This window comes from Dendrobates tinctorius, unplaced genomic scaffold, assembly GCF_039654945.1.
Source record: "Dendrobates tinctorius isolate UK_male_01 unplaced genomic scaffold, ASM3965494v1 ptg000155l, whole genome shotgun sequence".
Lineage (NCBI taxonomy): Eukaryota > Metazoa > Chordata > Amphibia > Anura > Dendrobatidae > Dendrobates > Dendrobates tinctorius.
In genome coordinates, this window is record NW_027361822.1 from 17,925,273 (window position 1) to 17,949,053 (window position 23,781).

At 45.4% G+C, this 23,781-nt stretch overlaps 1 protein-coding gene across 4 annotated transcripts; it reads right to left on the reverse strand.

The window, feature by feature from the left end:
• Positions 1–791: 791 nt before the first annotated feature.
• Positions 792–22,093, reverse strand: LOC141051021 (uncharacterized). 4 transcript variants are annotated; one of them, XM_073547810.1, is made up of 11 exons: positions 21,980–22,093; positions 14,440–14,589; positions 14,131–14,310; positions 13,919–14,042; positions 13,743–13,840; positions 13,494–13,643; positions 13,206–13,364; positions 12,999–13,122; positions 12,818–12,915; positions 12,529–12,619; positions 792–2,659 (listed from the first exon to the last, which is right to left on the reverse strand). In XM_073547810.1, exons 1-11 carry the CDS (start codon positions 22,076–22,078, stop codon positions 1,293–1,295), a joined length of 2,640 nt encoding a protein of 879 aa, XP_073403911.1. In that variant the 5' UTR covers positions 22,079–22,093; the 3' UTR covers positions 792–1,292. The 4 variants fall into 4 exon arrangements, with proteins under 4 accessions (XP_073403911.1, XP_073403912.1, XP_073403913.1 ...); XM_073547811.1 differs by lacking the exon at positions 21,980–22,093 and adding an exon at positions 20,874–20,960; XM_073547812.1 differs by lacking the exon at positions 21,980–22,093 and adding an exon at positions 20,788–20,877.
• Positions 22,094–23,781: the final 1,688 nt, after the last annotated feature.

Genomic DNA, 23,781 nt, shown 5'->3' on the forward strand with positions numbered 1-23,781 from the left:
CTTCTATGTCTATGTTTGGTTTTGATCTCTGCTTGGCCTCGACTCCGTTCTGTCTCATCCCTGGTACTTTACTGTTATCTCTGTGTATGACCCGGTTTGTCTGACTTTGAGAATTCCTGTATTAGTGTTCTGCCTATCTCTGATAGCAGGATGCTAAGCCCCGCCCCCTTGTAGTCACATGACCGTAGGTCCTTCACTGCTCACTGACTTTAACTTCTCCAGATCCTGTTTCCTTGAACTATCCAGCCGTGTCTGACACCGGGCCCCTCTGCAGTGTGGGTGAGTCCTTGCTCAGCGGTGGCTGCACGCCGACCTTAACAGGACCGTGACATGCGTTTGTCTGCGTTTTCGTGTGCATGCGTTATTTCCAGGTGTGCGTTTTTTCCCGGTGTGCGTACCGGACCAGACATGTTCCATCTTTGGGTCCGTCCAAAGGCGTCAAAAAAACACATGCGCACGCTTGCGTACGGAATGCGCCAAAATAACGCATTACAGTCTATGGGAACACAGGCGTGCACATGCGGTTTTTGAGTAAACATGTCTAGACACTGGTTTAAACCACCCACCTACACAAAGAAACATTGTTTGATGTCCCATTGGTGGAGTCTGTTTCAAGGATTTTCCTCCTGTGAAATGTGACAACTAGAGAAAGCATGCACATAAAAAACGCATGTGCGTTTTTGCATGCCTTTTTACTTGCGCACGATGCGCTGCACACAAAGACGCAAATGTGAAACTAGCCTTACAAGGGCTTGATGATGTCCAATACACTAATAGATAAGGTGCACCAATCAATTTATAGATGCTTTATTTCCATTGTTTACTTTTTGATAACAGATGTTTATTGGTAATTGATTACATTTATTAGTCAGTCAGTGCTTTAAATTGTTTTCCATTTCTCTTGTATGACGGCATGTGAATTTACTTTGACTGTCACTCATACAATTTGCCATGTAAATTTAAAACAAAATGTCAACCTGCTCGTCTGATTTCTCTGAGTAAAAAAATATATACATGTAAGAAAATTTTTCCTACATTCTGAAAATGAAAATCACTTCTCCCCTGTGTGACTTCTATGTATAATTAGATTTGATGTGCTTGTAAAACATTTCCCACATTCTGATCAGAAAAATGGCTTCTCCCCTTTGTGATTTCCCAGATGTCTAGTAAGAATTTTTTTCTGTTGAAAACATTTTCCACAGACTGAACATGAAAATGGTTGCCCCTCTGTGTCAATTACCTTGTTTAACAATATCAGATTTTGAAGAGCAGTATTTCCCACATTCTAAATATTAAAATGGCTTCTCCCCTGTGTGAATTTTCAGATGTGTAGCAAGACTTGTTTTCCGTTTATAACATTTTCCACATTCTGAACATATAAATGGTTTCTCCCCTGTATGACAACTCTGATGTCTAAGAAGATTTGATTTATCTCTAAAATATTTCCCACATTCTAAACATGAAAATGGCTTCTCTCCAGTGTGACATCTGTGATGTCTAAGAAGTTGTGATTTCCTTGTAAAACATTTCCCACATTCTAAACATGAAAATGGCTTCTCTCCTGTGTGAATTTTCTGATGTTTAGTTAGAACAGATTTCGTTATGCAACATTTCCCACATTCTGAGCATGAAAATGGCTTTTCCCCTGTGTGAATTTTCAGATGCTGAGCAAGAGATGAATGGTCTGAAAAACTTTTTACACATTCTGAGCAGGAAAATGGCTTCTCCCCTGTGTGAATTCTCTGATGGTTAGTAAGATCAAATTTTGTTATCCAACATTTCCCACATTCTGAACATGAAAATATCTTCTCCCCTGTGTGAATTTTCCGATGCCGAGCAAGAGATGATTTGCTTGAAAAACTTTTTACACATTGTGAGCATGATAATCGCTTCTCCCCTGTGTGAATTGTCTGATGCTGAGCAAGAGATGATTTGTTTGAAAAAGTTTTTTCACATTCTAAGCATGAAAATGGCTTTTCCCCTGTGTGAATTTTCAGATGTGTAGCAAGATTTTTCTTCCTATTAAAACTTTTACCACATTCTGAACATGAAAATGGCTTCTCCCCTGTGTGAATTTTCTTATGCTGAGCAAGAGATGAATTGTCAGAAAAACTTTTTTCACATTCTGAGCATGAAAATGGCTTCTCACCTGTGTGAATATTCAGATGTGTAGCAAGATTTGTCTTTCGATTAAAAAATTTACCACATTCTAAACATGAAAATGGCTTCTCCCCTGTGTGAATTTTCTGATGTTGAGCAAGACAGGATTTGTCAGAAAAACTTTTTTCACATTCTGAGCAAGAAAATGGCTTCTCCCCTGTGTGAATATTCAGATGTGTAGCAAGATTTGTCTTCCGATTAAAAAATTTCCCACATTCTGAGCATGAAAATGGCTTCACCCCTGTGTGAATTCTCTGATGTTTAGTAAGATCAGATTTCGATAAACAACATTTCCCACATTCCGAACATGAAAATGGCTTCTTTCTTGTATGTGCTCTTGGATCTTCACCATCCCTTTTGTTATATTTATTTTTATTAAGGACGAGAGGTATGTCTGGTGTAATGGGATGCTCTTCAAAAGTATCAGCTCTGATACCAGGATCATTTGCATTACAATGTGAAAATATCTGGTAATTCTCTGAGATCACGGTCCAGTTAGCTGCCGAAAAAAAAATAATGTATATTTATTTTTCAATAGACATGGAATGAATCATTGCTAAAAATTGATCTTGGGTTGCTCCTGAACTACTTCTTGCCTCATCCAATGCTTATACATCCATCTGCCTCACTACTCTACATGACATGTATTATTTTTTAACTTAATAAACTGTAAAATGCCTATCAGCGACTAATTCCTGTTTCCTAGGGAGTCCCTGCATGCCTGTCTACCAGATATTTCTTGCATCCACTGTCTGCTTCGGCCATCATCAGCTTTCCACAGTTTGCACAACCTTGCTGGTAAGCATGATCATGACAGAACAACTAACCATTACCATTGAAGGGGTTGTTGCCTTTCAAATAAAATATGTCCATCACTGCATTTGGCTTTAAAAAATACTATCTGCGGTCAACTCACAATATGCCAGACTTACCACACTCCTCAATATTGAAATTGTAGCACCCAGAAAGAAAAGTTGTGAAGTTATGGAAATCACAGGATCGAAATACATGTTAGTAATTTGGAAATGATAAAAAATGGAAACACAATTTTCAAAACATCTCTATCTTTTCTGTATCGAGTATGAGTGGCTTGTATAAAAATGCGCTTACATGCTATGGTTGATATCAATGAGGTTATTAATGGTCATATGAGGAATGTTCTGCCGCACTGAATGCACATGGGCCAGAAAATCCTCAAGATCTACTGCTGGCAGCTCAATTTGCAATTGCCAACCAATGATGTCTCAGAAATGCTCAATGGCAGAGAAGTCAGGAGACGCTGCAGAACATGAGAGCACGTTTAGACCACGCAGGCAGCTCACAGTACCACAAGCAATATGCAGCCTGGGGTTGTTGTGTGTAGAAAAACATCTCCTGAGATGCTTTGGAGAACTGGCCAGATCACTGCAACGCCGAGCTATTAGTACACTTGGAATAAAGATTATAGAGGTCCGGATACCGTACATTATGTCACCACATGGTATAATCATGGGAGTAGGACCCGCGTAACATTCCCTCGTTAAGGCTTCTTCTCTGCTCGGTCATCATAGTCTCCAGACCAATCTCTGGCTATCTTTCCTTTAAATACAAAAACTGGAATCATCGCTGAAGAGGAAAGACCTCTATTCTAGTCTCCACTGCCATCTTGTTCTGCACCTTGATAAGTCGGTGGCTTATAAAAATTCAAAACTTTGTAAAAAATAAAAAAGCGGTTGTATGAATCAATGCTATGATGGGAATAACAAATATGCTAACTTTTAAAATTCCTTTATTTTTAAAAATAGATGTGTGATTTGGAGTGGGTTTCTTATGCTCTTAAGAAGCTTTTTTAACCTCTTCATGACATTGTGATTTTCCATTTTTTGCGATTGAATTTTTTCTTCCTTTCTTCTCAGAGACATACAGTATATTAGTTTTTCTGTCAATATGACCGTTTGAGAGCTTGTTTTTTGCAGGACGAGTTGTAGTTTTGAATAAAACAATTTTTTTAATATATCGTACTGGAAAACAGGCAAACACATTCCAAATGTGGTAAAATTTAAAAAAAAAAAAGTGCAATTCCACATTTCTGTTTTGTGTTTTCTATTTACCAAGCTCACTAAATGCTAAAACTGACCTGGCAACATGATTACTTAGGTAATTCTGAGTACGTAAATACCTAACATATATGGGATCTTATTTAAGTGGTGAAAAAAAAAAATTGGTTTATGTGACCATTTTCTGAGACCCCTAGCGTTTCCATTTTTTTGGATTTAGCGCTTGTGTGAGGGCTTATTTTCTGCTCCCTGAGTTGATGTTTTTATTGATACCATTTTGGGGTGGATACAGTGTTTTTATTGCCTGTTATTGCAATTTTGTAGTAGCCAAAAAATAGAATTAGTCTTACCGGTAATTCGGTTTCTAGGAACCTTCCACGACAGCCATATATATAGATATCTCCCTGCCCTAAGGGACAACAGCCTGCTGAACACATCTGCCAAACGTTAAAATCCCTGTTGAAATTTAGTCTATAATGTCTGGTGAATGTATGGACAGACGACCAGGTGGCGGCTCTGCATATCTGCTCCGAAGATGCGTTCCCTCTTTCTGCCCACGATGTTGCTACTGAATGAATAGAGTGGGCTCTCAACGATGTAGGAGGGGGAACGTTCTGTGACGAGTAGGCGACGTTGATCGCTTGCTTGATCCAATTTGCAATTGTATTTTTTGCCGCCTTTTTGCCTTTATTTTGACCTGAAATCTGAATGAATAAATTCTGGTCAATCCTCCAACTCTCCGTCTGCTGTAGGTAGAAGAGAGCTACTCTGCGAACATCGAGGGTGTGGAACACTTCTTTCGTGTTGGAGGGGTTTGGACAGAAGCTAGGCAATACAATGTCCTGGAGCCTGTGAAAGTTCAAGAGTACCTTAGGCATAAAAGAGGGATCTAATCTCAGGATGATGCTATCCTCCATAATGGTTAAATATGGCTCCTGTATTGACAGGGCCTGCAAGTCCCTATGCGTCTTGTGGTAGTAATTGCTACTAGGAACACGGTTTTTAGCGTTAAGTTTTTCAGAGTTGTGGAAGACAGTGGTTCAAATGGCTCACTGGTCAGGCCCCTGAGAACTAGGTTCAAGTCTCAGGGGGGGATCTGGCTACGGAGTCTGGGACGGATCCTAGACGCTGAGGTTATGAATCGTTTGACCTTTCCATGACTTGCCAGGTCCTGGTCGTAGAATGAACTAAGGGCTGAAACTTCCTTTAAAGTGCTAGGTGTGAGTCCCAGATCCAGACTGTCCTGAAGAAATTCTAAGATCTGTGCAATATTAGGATGGAAGGGATCTGGAGAATTTGGGGAGCACCAAGATGAGAACTTCTTCCAGACCTTACCATAAATGGCGTTAGTCACTGGTTTTCTACTCTTTTGTAGGGTTTGAATTACTTTTTCAGATAGGCCTCTAGCCTTTAGGATTCTGGCTTCAGTAGCCAGGCCGCCAGGTTCATTTTGTGCGGGTCTGGGTGCAGTAGAGGGCCTTGGCGAAGAAGATTGGCCCTCTGAGGCAGAAGTATTGGACCTTCCTGAGCCATGTTTTGTAGGGCTCCGTACCAGCTTCTCCCTGGCCACAAGGGAGCCACCAGGATTGTAGTGACTTGTCTGCCCGTATCTTCTGTAGTGTTCTCGCTATCATGGGAACCGGAGGGAAGACATAAGCTAGATTGAAGTGCCAAGGATGGGAGAAGGCATCTACTTTCCACGCTCTGTCGGTGGGGCTGAGGGAGAAAAATGTTTCCACCTTCGTATTTTGACCACTGGCAAAGAGGTCCACCTTGGGATGTCGCCATCTTGAGACTAGAGACAAAAAGACTGTTTGGTCTAGGCTCCATTCCCCGGGATGAACATCCCTCCTGCTGAGGAAGTCTGCCTCCATGCTGTCCGACGCCTTTAGATGCACTGCCGATATGGACAGTAGATGTTTCTCTGCCCAAGAAAGGATTCTTGCAGCCACCAATTTTAGGTTGAAAAATTTCGTGCCTCCTTATTAACGGATGTAGAACACTGTAGTCATATTGTCTAAGCAGACACATATATGATGATTTTGGACAAGGGTCGATGCTGCCTTCAGCGCTTCCTCTACCGCTCTTAGTTCTCACATTTGAGGAGCTGGTTCTGACGTCTGGGGGCCATACCCCCTGGAAGTGTGATTTCTCCACTATAGCACCCCAGCCTCTCTGACTGGCATCTGTGGTGATAATTTTCAGGGGAAGCTGATCCCAGCTGATTCCCTGCTGGAGATTCTGGTGGTTCAGACACCATAGGAGAGACGCCTTCACATGACCGGGAAGAGGGGTTCTCCTGGTAAGTATATTCCGGTGTTTCCTTGAACACCGGAGTACATAGGACTGAAGGACCCGAGTATGGGATTGGGCCCAGGAGACGGCTTGGATACATGCTGTAAGCGAACCTAGCATGGACATTGAGTCTCTCAGGGTTGGTGCTCTCTGGGCTCTGAACTTGGAGAGTCTCTGAACCAGGTCGAGTTGTTGTTCCCTGGGTAGAAAAGATGTTCGCTTTCCCGAGTCCAGGAGTATCCCCAAGAACTTTTTCCTTGTTGAGGGATGAAGATCTGATTTCTCCAGGTTGGGGATCCAACCCAAGGATTGTAAAATCTCTAGAGATTTCCCTACGTCCTGGTTCAGGCGAGATATGGATGGAGCTATTATTAGAAGGTCATCTAGGTATGGGACAATGCAGATCCCTTGCTGGAGAATGAAGATCATTGCCTCTGCCATCACCTTGGTAAATACACGAGGGGCTGATGACACTCCAAACGGTAGGACATTGAATTGGTAGTGGTTGACCTGGGACCCGAGATACCGCAAACCTGAGGAATCTCCTGCAGTCTGGATGAATCGGGACGTGGTAGTAAGCGTCCCTCAGGTCTATTGTAGCCATCACCCAATCTTGTCCTATGAGAGGGATTGCTGTCTTGACCGACTCCATCTTGAATCGCCTGTACTTCACCACTTGGTTTAAGGGCTTTAAGTTTATAATAACCCTGTGTTTCCCTGATGGTTTTACGACTACGAAGAGGCGAGAGTAGTGGCCTCTGCCTACCTCCTGATGTGGGACTGGGGAGATCGCTCTTGCTTGCAGAAGTGTTTTTGTGTCTGACAGCAAGGATCTCTGGAGGTGCACCTGTAGAGAGGTTATTCTCAGGCATTGAGGGGGAGGACTCTCGAATTCCAATCTCAGTCCGTCGCGAATGGTGCGAAGAACCCATTGGTTTGAGGTTATGGACTGGCATTGATCTATGAAATTCGAGAGTCGGCCCCGACCGGAATATGATCATTGTTTGTCCGTAGGGTTTTGCTGTTGCTGGGGGGGGCCAGAATATTTCTACCCTTACCTCCTTTTAGATAATTCCACCGGCCCGTTTTGCCCTTCCCTTTAAAGTCTCTCTGGGAGGGCTGGTCACGGGGGGGGGGGGGGGGGGTATGAACGAAAAAATCGTTTCCTAGGTTTCCTTTGTTCTGAAAGCGACTTCTTCTTATCCGTGGCTTTCTCCAGGATATCATCCAGAGCTTGGCCAAACACATAATTCCCCCGGAAGGGAATCGCACAGAGTTTTGATTTTTACGTAAAGTCTCCTCCCCAAGATTTCAGCCACAGTGTTCTTCTGGCTGAGTTGGAGATGACTGCCAACTTTGCTGCTACTCGTATAGATTCCGCGGAAGCATCGGCTAGGAACCCTGCTTTTTGAAATAGTGGAAGAGAGTCAAGGATTTCTTCCCTGGAGGTTCCCTGAGTGAGGTGGTCTTCCAGTGTACGCAGCCAGCGGAATAGGGACCTGGCTACACATGTAGAGGCTATATTGGCTTTTAGCAGGGTTGTGGATGCATCCCATGGGATCCTTGATCTGAGATGAATCTTCGAATGGAAGAGCCGTTCTCTTAGTCACCCTGGACACCTACACGTCCACTTTAGGGACTTCCCATAGGGAGCAATCTCCCTCTAAGGGAAACCGATTCCTCAGGTCTGAGGGAATACTAAGTCCTTTCTCGGGGAGGGCCCATTCCTGCAAAACCAGGTTTCGGATGTTTTCGTGAATGGGAAACCCCTTTTGGTCTTTGGGCTTTAGTCCCCCAAACATTTCATCCTGAATAGAGCATTCCACTTCCGCCTCCTCCAATCCCATTGTGCCCCTTACCATTCTAACTAAATCCCTCATGTCCTCAGACGAGAAGTAGTATTTTTTGTTACCGGGTTTGGGGGCGGAAGTGGAACTCTCAGTTTCCCATGCATCCTCTGAGCTAGAGGTATCAATTTCGCCCGAGTCCGATTCCACAGGGGCCGTTTTCCTTTTCTTAGCAGGAGGGGCTGTGGTGTCGGGGTCTGGGCAACAGTCATCATAGAAGTTTGGACTTCTTGTTTGATGAGGGTTTTTATACTGTCCAGTAGGAAGGGCTGCTCTGCACATATTACGTCATCCGTGCAGGGCTGACATAGGAAGAAACTGTGTCGAGGGAAGTTTGGTACCACACACACACTTGCGGCTTGGTTTCTTTATGGGGGTCAGGGGCCTTGTCTCCCTAAAACAGAGAAGACATACTAAGTCACCTCAGAGACCACCCGGACAGAATAAATGGGGACCCACCCCGCTACTTACAGTAGGAGGGTGAACACTGGGCTCCGCAGAAGCAGATCAAGAGGGCTTATCACCATCCATGGTCAGTCTGTCACAGTCACCAGTGCAGAAATGGCCTTACCTGGACGCCCTCTGACCAGGGTTTTAATAGCCGAGATCCATCAACGTGTTCTATGCTCCTCCTCCCCTGGTCCATAGGTTGTGGTAATCTAGATCACCACTCCTTGCGGCTGATTCTGCAGCTGTCAGCGGTCGTCCCGTCCTCTGCCCCTCCAGGGGTCGCTGGCTCCGCCCCCTTGATCCCGAATCGCCTTGGTAGCCGATCGGTGTGGGGGGGGGGACCAGAGATTAGCTCGGGCCCGAGACGACGCCAGCCCCTATCGGCGGCCGCCATACTGGCCGCTTAAGCGTTCCACCCGGAACGCTGGGATGGTGAACCAGAAGTTCGGCGCAGCGTCACTTCCGATGCGCGTGTGCGCCAGCCGCTGTGAGGAGGAGGACGCCGGGGAGCTCACCTAGGACGCCGGCCGCACGTCGCCGCCTCGCTTTACCTCGCTCGGGGGCGCAGGAGAGGCGGGTGGGGGTCCCGAGTCGCGCCACAGAGGAGACGGGAGCAGCCTGCCAGACAGAGGAGAGCGGAGCCCCCGACCGTCGGCCGCCCGGCTTCCAGGTATTTCGGAAAAGTGCATCCGGTCAACGGCCACGGCAGCACTATCCGGACCTCTTCATGCCCCATACGGGACAGGAAAAACGCTGGAGATAGTAGGAAGGGGAGGGTTATTTAACCTCTTGTGCTTTTCCTGTCCCCCATTAGGGCGGGGAGACATCCTCCGATATGGCTGTCGTGGGAGGTGACTAGAGAAAAACGCAATTCAGGCATTTCAATCTTTTTTCTTGTTAGGCCAATTACCGATTGGTTTCATTTACTTTATATTTTGATAGAGCGGACATTTCTAAAAGCAGCGATATCAAATATGCATTTTTTTCGCTTATTTCTTGTAAACTTTTTTGTATCTTTTTACTAGCTTCAATATTTCTCTTAGGAGACTTGAAGCTGTGATCATCCGATCGCCTGTGCTACACATGGCAGGCTTCAGCACTGCTATGGATAGGAGAAATCACAATCTCCTATGAACGCCGGCCACGAGGTGGATCACTGATCCATCTGCAGCTGTTTAAGGCTCATGACAGGTGATCAGATGAGCGCTCTCTGGCACTCTTTACATTTATAATTTACTAGCTGAAGAGCCCGGCGTTGCCCGGGCATAGTAACTAACTGTGGTTAGTTATAAGAAATTATAATGATTATCCTCCATCCCACAGTCCAGTGCTCATATACCCATCATACATATCCTCCATCCCATAGTCCCATGCCCATATACCCATCACACATCCTCCATCCCATAGTCCCGTGCCCATATACCCATCATACATTTCCTCCATCCCATAGTCCCATGCCCATATACCCATCATACATATCCTCCATCCCATAGTCCCTTGCCCATATACCCATCATACATATCCTCCATTCCATAGTCCCGTGCCCATATTCCCATCATACATTTCCTCCATCCCATAGTCCCATGCCCATATACCCATCACACATCCTCCATCCCATAGTCCCGTGCCCATATACCCATCATACATATCCTCCATCCCATAGTCCCATATACCCATCATACATATCCTCCATCCCATAGTCCCTTGCCCATATACCCATCATACATATCCTCCATTCCATAGTCCCGTGCCCATATTCCCATCATACATTTCCTCCATTCCATAGTCCCGTGCCCATATTCCCATCATACATTTCCTCCATCCCATAGTCCCATGCCCATATACCCATCATACATTGTCCGCCATCCCATAGTCCTGTGCCCATATACCCATCACACATCCTCCACCTGATAGTTCCGTGCCCATAATATCATGAATAGCCACTTGGTGGGCACTCACCGGTGGCTGCAGTAGAAGCTAGACAGGAAGTCCAGCGCTAGGGATGGCCAGCAACAGTGGGGCCTGGGGACCGAGAGCGGTGCTAGCGGTGCAGCAGGAGCTTAACGTCCGCTAGTGAGAGCAGACAGGACCTGTGGCACGTGACTCCACTGTTGGAGCTGCCACAGCTCTAGGTGGTAATGCAGGAGGGAGAGGGGACACCTCCGGACATCAGGGAAGTTGCAGGGCGACAGAGGGGGACACAAGTCAAAAACAAGCCATGGTCATACAGTGATCAGGGAAAGAAGTCAACTAGCAGATAGTCAAAGAATGTAGCCAGAGTCAACCAGGAGAAGCAAATAACGGTACTCAAACAGTAAGCACAAGTCACAACAGGGACAGAACCGGGTCAAAGCCAAACAAACACGCTATAGCTCAGGCACTCCAGGGTCGACACACTCAGCCAAGGGTCAAAGCATAATCGACAAAAGATGGCTATAAAAAGCCTCAGAGAAACCAAAAGAGGCCATCCGGGTTAACCCTTAACACACCCAACCAATTCACCAGCAAACCATGAAACACATACCCATTATGACATCATCTTCACCATGGCAACCTATGACATCGTCAACATGGCAACCGTTATGACATAACCGTCTCCATTGCAACCCATTATGACATCAGCGACGCCATGGCGACCATTATGACATCATAATGCGGGGCGGGACTTGATACACACACACACACACACTCAGCTTTATATATATCTAATATATAAAGCTCAAGTGTGTGTATGTATGTATGTGTGTATGTCCGGGATTAGCATCCGCACCGTCGCAGCTACAGCCACAAAATTTGGCACAGTCACACGTCTGGACCCCGAGAGTGTCCTAAGCTATGTTGTGAGGCAAAATTTTAACCCCACCCGTTCCAATTCACCAAACAATTTTGCCCCTATCTACATAATGGGGGAAAAGTGTGTATCAAGCCCGCCCCTCATTATGTCATAATGGTTGACTATGGGATGGAGGATGTGTGATGGGTATATGGGCACTGGACTATGGGATGGAGGATATGTATGACGGGTATATGGGCACGGGACTATGGGATGGCGGATATGTATGATGGGTATATGGGCAAGGGACTGAGATGAAGGATGTGTGATGGGTATATGGGCACTCGACTATGGGATGGCGAATATGTATGATGGGTATATGGGCATGGGACTATGGGATGGAGGATGTGTGATGGGTATATGGGCATGGGACTATGGGATGGAGGATGTGTGATGGGTATATGGGCACTCGACTTAATGGACAATCAGTTGGCTTTGGTGTGGTATAGTGTGAGGTTGTTATCATATGGATCTACAGTCAGTTTCTTATACTGTAGATATGTTTATTTCCTTTGGCTGGTTTCTCACTTGCGTTGAGTAGAGCTGCGGATGGCTGCGTACTTCCTCCGTTAAGCGCCGCCCGCCTCTTACATTCAGCTCCGCCTACATCGGCATGCGTCCTGCGTACCTATCTTTAACATTGGGTAAGCAGGCCATGTGAATGTATGCGGATGCCTCCGCATGGGTTGTTTTGACGCTGCGCTGAATGCAACATGTTGCATTTTGTCGTAGCTAAAATACTTTAATAGGTGTTTAAGAGGGTGCTCTTTTGTTTAAGCACTAAATCCTTCGGTCAGTAAAAATGCACATCAAAAAGTTTTGAGAGAACAAGCCCTAAAAAATGAAAACTAGAATTCTACAGGAAGGATAATCTGTGATTTCTCTGCATTTAGTGGTTACTGCTCACCTGGGCGGTTATCTGTAGGAATTTCCTCTTTACACCACTCATCACCCCTCACATATGTCTCTGTAGTATTAATATGGGTCAGATCTTTACCCTGAAACAAATATTATAAAAGTCACAGACAGATGGAGAAGTCACGTCTATGATCAGCTCTAATCCTGCCATCTCCACCGTTTTCATTACACAAGTATAAAACATATAATAATGGTGGATAAAACAAGACTGAGCACAAGACCATCACAGCTGTCTACACATCATAGGGGAGATCTCATGACACCTTCTCTCCATCTACCTGATGATCCTGAGGAACATTGAGATCTTCTTCTTTACAGTCCTGTCGAAGAAGAGGATGGAGACATCTCTCTGGTGTTGTCCTCCTACTGCATACAACTGGAGAAACCACATACAGGAACTTAGTTAATTGTTTACATACATATAATTATAAGCCGTGTGTAGTTAGTCCTGTCTATTACCTGGTGATGTGAGAGGCGGGGGAACCTCCATCATGGCGTCCTTGTACAGATCTTTGTGTCCTTCTAAATACTCCCACTCCTCCATGTACAAATAGATGGCGACATCCTGACACCTGATAGGAACCTGACACATACAATGATACCATCATCACACCGATACCCTCATAGCGTTACTGCATAATGTCCCAGCATTCCCAGCAGTGTCACCTCTCCAGTCAGCAGCTCAATCATCTTGTAAGTGAGATCTAGGATCTTCTGGTCATTGACTCCTGCATGTTTATGAGGGTAAGGTAGAGGCCCCGTTCCCCATCCCTCAGACACCGGGGCCTGACAGCGCTCACTAAAGATCTTCACTACTGTGTAATCCTGGTTATGGAGAGACACATTAATAAATCTCACTACAGACATTTCCAGAGTCCTCAACTCTACAGTTCTGTTCATCTGTTATTCCTGTAGATAATTATTAGGTAATGTGACGTCATCAGAATCTCTCACCTCTTCGGTAAGACGGTAGAGGATCTCTAGGGTGAGGTGTAATATGCTCTCCACGATCTTGTCACTTCTCCTGTCCATCCTTGATGGGTCAATCAGGAAAATTCTCTTATATAGAAGATCTGCACTGAGAGGATCCGATATTGTTGGGACCTGAATGGGAAGAAGATCAACCAAGGTAACATCATGAAAAACTATTCATAATGTTAAGAAATCTTCTCCACATCACATCTTCATGGTGGCAGCATCTACCTGATGATCCTGAGGAACATTGGGACTTTCTTGTTTACAGTCCTGCGGAAGAAAAGGACAGGAACATCCCTCTGGTGTTGTCCTTTTACTGGATACAACTGAAGGAAACACATAAAGGGACTGAATTAATTGTTTACATACAGATAATTAGGCCGTGTTGTACTTAGACCTATTACCTGGTGATGTGAGGGGCTGGGGAACCTCCATCATGACGTCCTTGTAAAGATCTTTGTGTCCTTCTAAATACTCCCACTCCTCCATGGAGAAATAGACGGCAGCATCCTGACACCTTATAGGAACCTGATACATAAAATGATACCGTCATCCCCCCCCCCCGATACCTTCATAGCTTTATGGTATAATGTCCCAGCATTCCCAGCTGTGTCACCTCTTCAGTCAGCAGCTCAATCATCTTGTAGACAATTTCCAAGATCTTCTGGTCACTGATGTCCTCATGTATCAGGGGGTGAGGTGGAGGCCCTGTGATTTGACTCAGGGGTCTTTCCCATCCCTCAGACACAGGTTCCTGACAGCGCTCATTAGAGGTCTTCTTCACTACTGTGTAATCCTGGTTATGGAGAGACACATTAATAAATCTCACTATAGACATTTCCAGAGTCCTCACCTCTCCAGTTCTGTCCATCTATTATTCCCATAGATAAGAATGATGTAATGTGACATCATCAGAATCTCTCACCTCTCCAGTAAGCAGGAAGAGAATCTCTAGGGTGAGGTGTAATATCTTCTCCACCATCTTTTTCCTGTCCTTATCCATCCTTGATGGGTCCATCAGGAAATGTATCCTATATAAAATATCTCCACTGAGAGAATCCAATATTGTAGGCACCTGAATGGAAAAAAAGATATAACATCATAAAGATTCTATTCCATATGTTATGAATAAAGGTTTTCCATGTCATATCCTCAAGGTGGCCGCATATAGGGCACATAGAATCACAGAATCAAAGAGTTGGAAGGGACCTCGTGGGCCATCTGGCCCAACCCCCTGCTCAAAGCAGGATTCGCTAAATCATCCCAGACAGATGTCTGTCCAGCCTCTGTTTGAAGACTTCTATTGAAGGAGAACTCATCACCTCTCGTGGCAGCCTGTTCCACTCATTGATCACTCTGTCAAAAAGATTTTTCTAATATCTAATCCGTGTCTCCTCCCATTCAGTTTCATCCCATTGCTTCTTGTCTTTCCTTGGGCAAATGAGAATAAAGATGATCCTTCTACAATGTGACAGCCCTTGAGATATTTGTAGACAGCTATTAAGTCTCCTCTCAGTCTTCTCTTCTGCAAGCTAAACATTCCCAAATCCTGCAACCTTTCCTCACAAGACAGGGTTTGCAGACCAGTCACCATTCTGGTCGCTCTTTTCTGAACTTGCTCCAGTTTGTTGATGTCTTTTGTAAAATGTGGCACCCAAAACTGGACACAGTATTCCAGATGAGGTCTGACCAAAGAGGAGTAGAGGGCAATAATGACTTCAGGTGATCTAGACTGTATGCTTCTGTTAATACATCCTAGAATTGCATTTGCCTATTTTGCTGCTGCATCACACTGTTGACTCATATTCAGTCTGTGATCTATTAGTATACCCAAGTCTTTTTCACGTGTGCTGTTGCTTAGCCCTATTCCTCCCATTCTGTATATGCTTTTTTCATTTTTATTGCCCAGATGTAGCACTTTGCATTTTTCCCTGTTAAAAACCATTCTGTTACTGCCCACTGCTCCAGTTTATTTATATCTTTTTGAATCCTCTCTCTCTCTTCTCTAGTATTAGCTATCCCCCCTAGCTTTGTGTCATCAGCAAATTTAATCAGTTTACCCTCAATTCCTTCATCTAAATAGTTGATAAAGATGTTGAACAATACAGGGCCCAGGACAGAACCCTGTGGTACCCCATTTGAGACATATTTCCAACTGGGTGTGCAGCCATTTATGATCACTCTTTGGGTCCGATCACTAAGCCAGTTATGAATCCACCTAACAGTTGCCTTGTCCATTCCATACTTAGTCATTTTTCCAGTAAGGATTGCGTGAGATACTTTGTCAAATGCTTTGCTGAAGTCAAGATATACTATGTCTACAGCATTTCTCTGATCCACTCAATCAGTGATTCTGTCATAGAAGGAAATTAAGTTAGTCTGACATGACTTATTAGTTACAAACCCATGCTGACTCTGTTTAATCACTTCATTCTTATCCAGGTACTTACATACATATTGTTTAATAATTTGTTCAAAGATCTTTCCTGGTATAGATGTCAGACTCACCGGCCTATAGTTGCCTGGGTCCACCTTCTTCCCCTTTTTGAAGATAGGAACAACATTTGCTCTTCTCCAGCCTTCTGGGACTTCTCCTGTTCTCCAAGAATTTACAAAGATTATGGAGAGGGGTTCAAAAATTTCTTCTGCTATCTCCTTCAGTACTCTGGGGTGTAATTCATCTGGACCTGGAGACTTGAATTCATTTAGGTTAGCCACGTGTTTCCTCACTATCTTTCTATTTATAGATAACCTGGATTCTTCTATTCCCTTAATAGGACAGTGAAGAACAGTTGAGGTTACATTTCCTTTCTGAGAGAAAACAGATGCAAAATAGGAATTTAAAAGTTCGGCCTTCTCAACAACCTGTCTTACCATTTCATCATTTTCATCCTGTAAAAATCCTATAGCATCTTTGACTTTTCTTTTACTTTTGACATATCCCCAAAATCCTTTATTATTGCTTTTGACATCTCTTGCAAGCCTCAATTCATTGTCAGATAATCTGATTTGTGCCCTGCAAGTTCTGCAGACAGCATTATATTCTTCTTTAGATATGCCTCCCTCTTTCCATTTGATAAACATTTCTTTCTTCCTTTTTAGCATGTGCTTAAGTTATGTGTTCATCCATCCTGGTTTCCTTAGATGCTATTCTTCCCTCTTTTCGGAATTGTTTAACAATTGTGCTTTGAGAATTTCATTTTTTTAAGATTTTCCATCCTTCCTGGGCATTTTTGTCTTTAAGGATATCCAGCCATTGGATCCCTCCAATTCTCTTTCTGAATCCCTTAAAATCTGCCTTTCTGAAATCTAACCTTGACGTCTGAGTCTTCACAGGTCTTCATCCTCTAGTTATCCAAAATTCTAAAATAGCATGGTCTCTACCTCCTAGGGTCCCAGCCACTTTTACCTCCCCAACCATTTCCTCCCTGTTTATAAGGATTAGATCCAAGGTAGCAGTTCCCCTTGTTTTCTCCCCTACCTTTTGGAAGATAAAGTTGTCAGCAAGAGAGGATAAGAATTTCCTTGACCTGTTACTTTTGCCTGAGAGAGATTCCCAACAAATGTCAGGATAGTTGAAATCTCCAATGACAACTATGTCATATTTTTTGGAGAACTTGGCCATTTGATGCATAAAGAGTTCATCCATATCTTCAGCTTGCACAGGCGGCCTGTAGTAAATGCCTACAATGGTGTCCTTTCCATTGTTCTGTCCTTGTATTCTTACCCAAACAGTTTCCACAGAACTCCCAGTCTCTGAAGCTTCAATCTCTGTGCAGATAAATGCGTTTATAACATACAATGCGACACCTCCTCCTCGTTTATCAAGTCTGTTTCTAGAAAATAAGTTGTATCCTTCTAGTCTTGTATTCCAATCATGTGTATTGTCCCACCAAGTTTCAGTGATTCCAATGACATCATATTTCTTTTCCTGCGTTAGTAGTTCCAGTTCTCCTTGTTTGTTGCCCATGCTTTGTGCATTAGTAAGGAAACATTTTAGTTTGTGCTTGGTTTCTTTCTCCAATATTTTTATTATTTAGATTTTTTGTCTTTGTTCTTTCCTCCCACTTCTAATAGCAGAATTCTCAATAGCATTTGTCAGGTGTATGGCTTTTTCTGGCCTTTTGCTTCCCTTCCCACATTGTTCTGTTTGAAAGCTCTCCTGATGAGTGTAGCAAAGCGACTTCCAAATACATGTTTTCCAGTCTTCGTAAGGTGCACCCCATCTCTAGCAAGTAGTCCATCATATAGGTAATTCATTACATGATCCAGAAATCTCTCCGTAAACTATCATGTAACAGAACAGTTACATCTCAGACATACTGGCATCTTATATCATTGCTGCAGCAATGTAAACAGACTGAAGGAAACAATGGAAGCCTGAGTGATGGAGTGGAAATATGTCATAAAGATGGAGCGCGGCCTGAACTCGATGTGTTTTGTGTCCTTTCCCCAGAAACTGCCATCTACATGGATAATGGTGCAGATTATTAATACAGGATATGTTCTGGTTACAGGGATTCCGAAAATCCAAAGTGCAATGACACTGGAAGGGTCCCGGGGAGCGGCCATGATGGGGATTTACAGGAGTCATTCATTGTAACTACCGCACTTATAAATGTCGCCTGAAGAAACCGCAATAGAAACAAGTCCGGTATATAGGACCACAGAGAGGCTTCTACAGGGGACGTGTGCGATCCTCCCTATTCATCATCTATGGGACGGAGGAGAAACGAGTGCGGCTCTAACTGGTGACAATGCAGGAAGACGGTGAGAGAATCGCTGACGTTTTCTACACTCATAATGATAGGTTCCCTTATATCAGGGGTTGGGAACCTATGGCTTGCGAGCCAGATGTAGCTCTTTTGATGGCTGCATCTGGCTCTTAGACAAATATTTAAAGGGAACCTGTCACCCCCCCAGGGCGTTTTTAAGTAAAAGAGCCACCTTCAGCAGCACTAAGGCTGCATTCTGTGAAGGTGGCTCTTATGTTTCTGATCCCTAGCAACACTGAAATATTGACTTTCATAACTTGCTCCCCATATCTGTATTGAGTCCCATAGGTATGGTGTCTCTCCCTGTATCAGCTGCCTCCCAGCCGTACATCATCCCCCTCTTGCATCTGTGCGCCTCGCCTACTGTGTTGCTGTTACATGACCGGCGCCTGCGCCAACAGTTCTCTGGCATGCGCAACGCGCTCTGCCCGGTAATTGACGTCAGGCTCTCGCGCCTGCTTGTTGCGGACCCCCTAGATCCCGTCCCGCAGTGTGTTATGATGGATTCACACTGTGGGGACGGGAATCTGGCGCCTGCGCAGCGGATCTGAAAGTGGTGGTAGGATCTGACCCAAACCCCTTAATGACCGGAGCTTTTTCTGATTTCGTTTTTCGCTCCCCTTCTTTCCAGAGCTATAACTACTTTATTTTTCTGGCAATATGGCCATGTGAGGGCTTATTTTTTGCACGACGAGTTGTACTTTTTAGCGACACCATTGGTTTTGCCATGGCGTGTACTAGAAAATGGGAAAAAAATTCCAAGTGCAGTGAAATTGCAAAAAAAGTGCAATCCCACACTTGTTGTTTGGCTTTTTTCCTAGGTTCACTAAATGCTAAAACTGACCCACCATTATGATTCTCCATGTCAGTACGAGTTCATAGACACTAAACATGTCTAGGTTCTCTTTTGTCTAAGTGGTGCAAAAAAATTCCAAAGTTTGCTAAAAAAAAAATGCGCAATTTTCTGAGACCTGTAGCGTCTCCATTTTCGTGATCTCGGGTTGGGCTTATTTTTTGCGCATCGAGCTGGTGTTTTTAATGATACGACGTTTATGCAGATATGATCCTTTGATCGCCCGTTATTGCATTTTAATGCAATGTCGTGGCAACCAAAAAACGTAGTTCTCGTGTTTTGATTTTTTTCTCGCTTCACCGTTTAGTGATCGGGTTAATCCTTTTTTTAGTGATAGATCGGGCGATTCTGAACGCGGCGATACCAAATATGTGTAGGTTTGATTTTTTTTATTGTTTTATATTGATTGGGGTGATTTAAACTGTTATGTTTTTTATTTTTTTTAATTTTTAAAACACTTTTTTTTTACTTTTGGCATGCTTCAATAGCCTCCATAGGAGGCAAGAAGCATGCACAACCCAATTGGCTCTGCTACATATAGACAATGCTCAGATCGCCTATATGTAGCAGATTTACTGCATTGCTATGAGCACCGACCACCGGGTGGCGCTCATAGCAGTCTGCCGGCAACAACTATAGAGGTCTCCAGGAGACTTCTGGTTGTCAAATCAGTGCATCGTTGACCCCCGATCACGTGACGGGGGTCGTCGATGCGCTCATTTCTGGCCGTGCGCTGGAAGTACTAGTTAAATGCCCGCTGTCAGCAATTGACAGCGGGATTTAACTTGTTAATAGGCGCGGGCACATGTCAGCTGTTTATAACAGCTGACATGTTGCAGCCTTGAGGTGGGCTCACCGCCGAAGCCCACCTCAAAGCAGGGGATACCTACCGCTGACGTACTATTCCGACAGAGGTTGGTAAGGGGTTAAAGGAAAATAAGTGTTGGTGTCACTGAGAATAGAGCAAACTAGAGAACAGTATAGGTCGGTATCTGGAGCCACCACAGATCCCCCTTATCAGGGCAAGTTTGCATGTCCTTCCCAGCATCACACCGCTGTCTGTCACAATGATCATTCTCCCCACTGCTCCCTACAGGAGAGTGGAGCTGTCTTACATCCTTCTCTACCAAAGCTCCAGCGCCGGCCCTCTGTATGGGGAGCAGGCAGGGTTAGAAGGTGACAGGAATCTCCAGGGCTCGTGGCTTGCCAGTCTCCATTCCCATGTCTTGTACTCCATTCGCCACCAGTACTCCCTTTCTAGACACCGCGCTTATAGGTGACAGCATTACTACAATGGCTGACACTACACTGTACAGGAAAGGGACGAGGCCTTGTAAGGTTTACCTACAGTTATATAAAGGATCCATATTACCCCTGGATGGTTGTGCCGGAATCTTCCCCCATTTTTTGTCTCCCTCCCTGTGATCACCAGGAGGAACTCCGGCCCAAATTTCCAGCTCCACATTCTCCGCGCGGTAAGCTCCTTCAACCCTCTCCCTGCATCCTACAAATGTCCTAGCGCCCCCTGTGCCCAGTAATGGGGAATCTCCAGCACCTACCTCCACCTGCAGGGGGCGCTATCTCCGGGAATGGAGGGGTTACTGCCCCCTGTGAAGCCCAGTAATGGGGAATCTCCAGCACCTACCTCCACCTGCAGGGGGCGCCATCTCCGGGAATGGAGGGGTTACTGCCCCCTGTGCAGCCCAGTAATGGGGAATCTCCAGCACCTACCTCCACCTGCAGAGCCGCACACCACATATATGGCTGCTCTGTGCGCACAGGACCTGGGATGAGGTCACAGGAGGGGAGGAGTCAGGGTCACATGATCAGGGGCCTCAGTATATACAGGACTGTGCTGGCTGTCCTGGTGCTGGAGGAGCGGAGTCCAGGCAGCGCACATAGGGGCCTCCAGGGGGCACGTTCCCGTAGAGCGACCACTTGCTCAGGAGACTTCACAGCATTTACAGAGAGATGTACCAGCTCCATAATCACCAGGTTTTGCCTCTTTATTGTGAGGTTTTTCAGACCCTCAGTCATGAATAGTCTTTCTTGTGGTGGCAATGTTTCAGCTCACAGACCCTTCCTCAGGCTAAATATAGACAGAAAACCAGTATAATATGAGAAAGTCTACAAGGGGCTCAGCAATCAGAAAACTGTCTGACAGAGAACATTTATAGCGTGAGGTAAGGGGGAGCCAGAATCTACCGGAAAAGCAGCTGCGGTTTATATTAGCCCAGAGGCGTATCTAGGCTTCCTGGCACCCGGGGCAAGAATTTGGTTCGGCGCCTCCCCCCCCAAGAACATATGCGACTTGCACACTTAGCCATGTACCCACGAGCTGCTCCTCCTAATGCTCTCAATGTTCAGTATAAAACAGAGAAGCTCGTTGTCAAGTATGAAAATCGCATATGAGTGAAGTGTCCATGTGATGAGTACTGGAACCTGCAGAGCTGAGTCCTGACATTGCAGCTTCTGAATTCTCACAACGAATGCACTGCACACTTTTAGGATTCTCCCTTGCTGATGTACAGTCATGTCAGCACAAGTATGTGATTTATATACTTCTGGCCACATTCCGACTAGACGTGTCCGGCCCCGCTCCGTTCATTTTCATTGAGTGAGGCCACACATGTCTAGTCAGCATATGACCGCATGTATGTAAATTACCGGCACGAGAGAATCCTGACAGCATTCAGTGGGCACTGTGACAATTCAGACGTCTGCAGTCATAGAATGTCTGCAGACTCAGCACAAACCTGGACAACCCCTTTAATGTTCCTAACAAATAAAAACATGAGAATAAGTCAGTAGCACAAATAACATTTACATCCAAGTACCTGATAGATGACGTCGTCTCTGCAGTCGTTCTCCTTTTCTTCTTGTCCAGACCTCATGATGAGTTTTCTCATCCACATCTCGTCTCTGTAGACGTCCATCTTCTCCGGTCTTCTGCAGCAAATCTCCACACGATGCCCTTAAAGATAGAAGTGTCATTATAATGCTCCTGAATAAAAATGTCTGCAATATACTGTCTCCTCACACTATTCCCCTCTAGCATCCCACCTGTTCACCATACTGTCTCCTCATATATTTACCCCCTCACTCTCTATACTGTCTGCTCACACATATCCCCGACTCCCCATACTGTGTCCATCCACATACATTAACCCATTCGCTCCCCATACTGTCTGCACCCAACCCCCATACTGTTTCCTCATACATACTCTTTATTTTGTGTCCTTAAATGTCCCCACACATTAAATCCCCCCATCCCCAATCCCCCACATACATTAAGTACCCCCATCCCCATTCCAAATCCCCCCACACATTAAATAACCCCCCATCCCCACTCCAAATCCCCCCACACATTAACCCAATCCCCACTCATTAACCCCCATCAGCACTCCAAATACCCCCACACATTAACCCCAACCCCACTCATTAACGCCCCAATTAACCCCCATCCATTAACCCCCGCACACATTAACCCAATCACCACTCATTAACCCCATCACCACTCCAAATCCCCCCACACATTAAATAACCATCTGCACTCCAAATACCCCCACACATTAACCCCCATCCCCATTCATTAACCCCCACACTCATTAACCCCCATCCCCACTCATTAACGCCCCCACACATTAACCCCCATCCCCATTCATTAACCCCCGCACACATTAACCCAATCCCCACTCATTAACCCCATCACCACTCCAAATCCCCCCACACGTTAAATAACCATCTGCACTCCAAATACCCCCACACATTAACCCCCATCCCCATTCATTAACCCCCACACACATTAACCCCCATCCCCACTCTAAATACCCCCACATATTAACCGCCATCCCCTCTACAAATCCCCCCCATCTCCACTCATTAACTCCCCCTCATCTCCCATCTTCGGTGGTTCTTCAGCTCCACAGAGGAGCACACTTACCACCAGCGTTTGCTTTGGGCGCCGGGGAGTGACGTCAGCAGCGTGATCATATGACCTGATCACGATGCTGACGTCGCTCTGGCCCGGCGGTCAGAGCTTCAATTGTACAGGCGTCTGTATAGACGCCAGTACAATTGCTCCCTGGGAGCCGGCACGGCCTCCTTCTCTGCGCCGGCTGTCAGCTTGACAGCTGACACAGAGAACCGCCGACTCTCAGGCGGGGGGCGGCAGAACGCAGCCGCCAGGGAGGACACTGCGGACCGCTGCATTAGGCGGCCCGACTGCGCCCCCCTGCTGGCTGCGCCCGGGGCAACTGCCCCGGCTGCCCCCCCTAGATACGCCACTGTATTAGCCTGGGCTCACATTCCGTTAATGCAATCCGTTAACGCTGCCATTGACTCCCATTAGGAGCGCATTGCTAGCGAGGTACCGTCATTCTGTGATTGACCCTCGAACGTGGGCTGCAGCGTCCGGGGGTCTTTCACTGCTAGCGCAAATGAAGCATCTGCGCTAGCGGGCTCACATAACGCGATCGCGTTATGTGAGTAGCGTTAATGCAGTCCGTCAACGCTATGCATTGAACGGACTGCATTAACGCTATGTGAACCTAGCCTAAGAAAGTAACCCAGGAACGCCCAGCATGTAAATACATTGATATTATTATTTATCAGCCTTCGGCTTAATTTCGAGCCATGG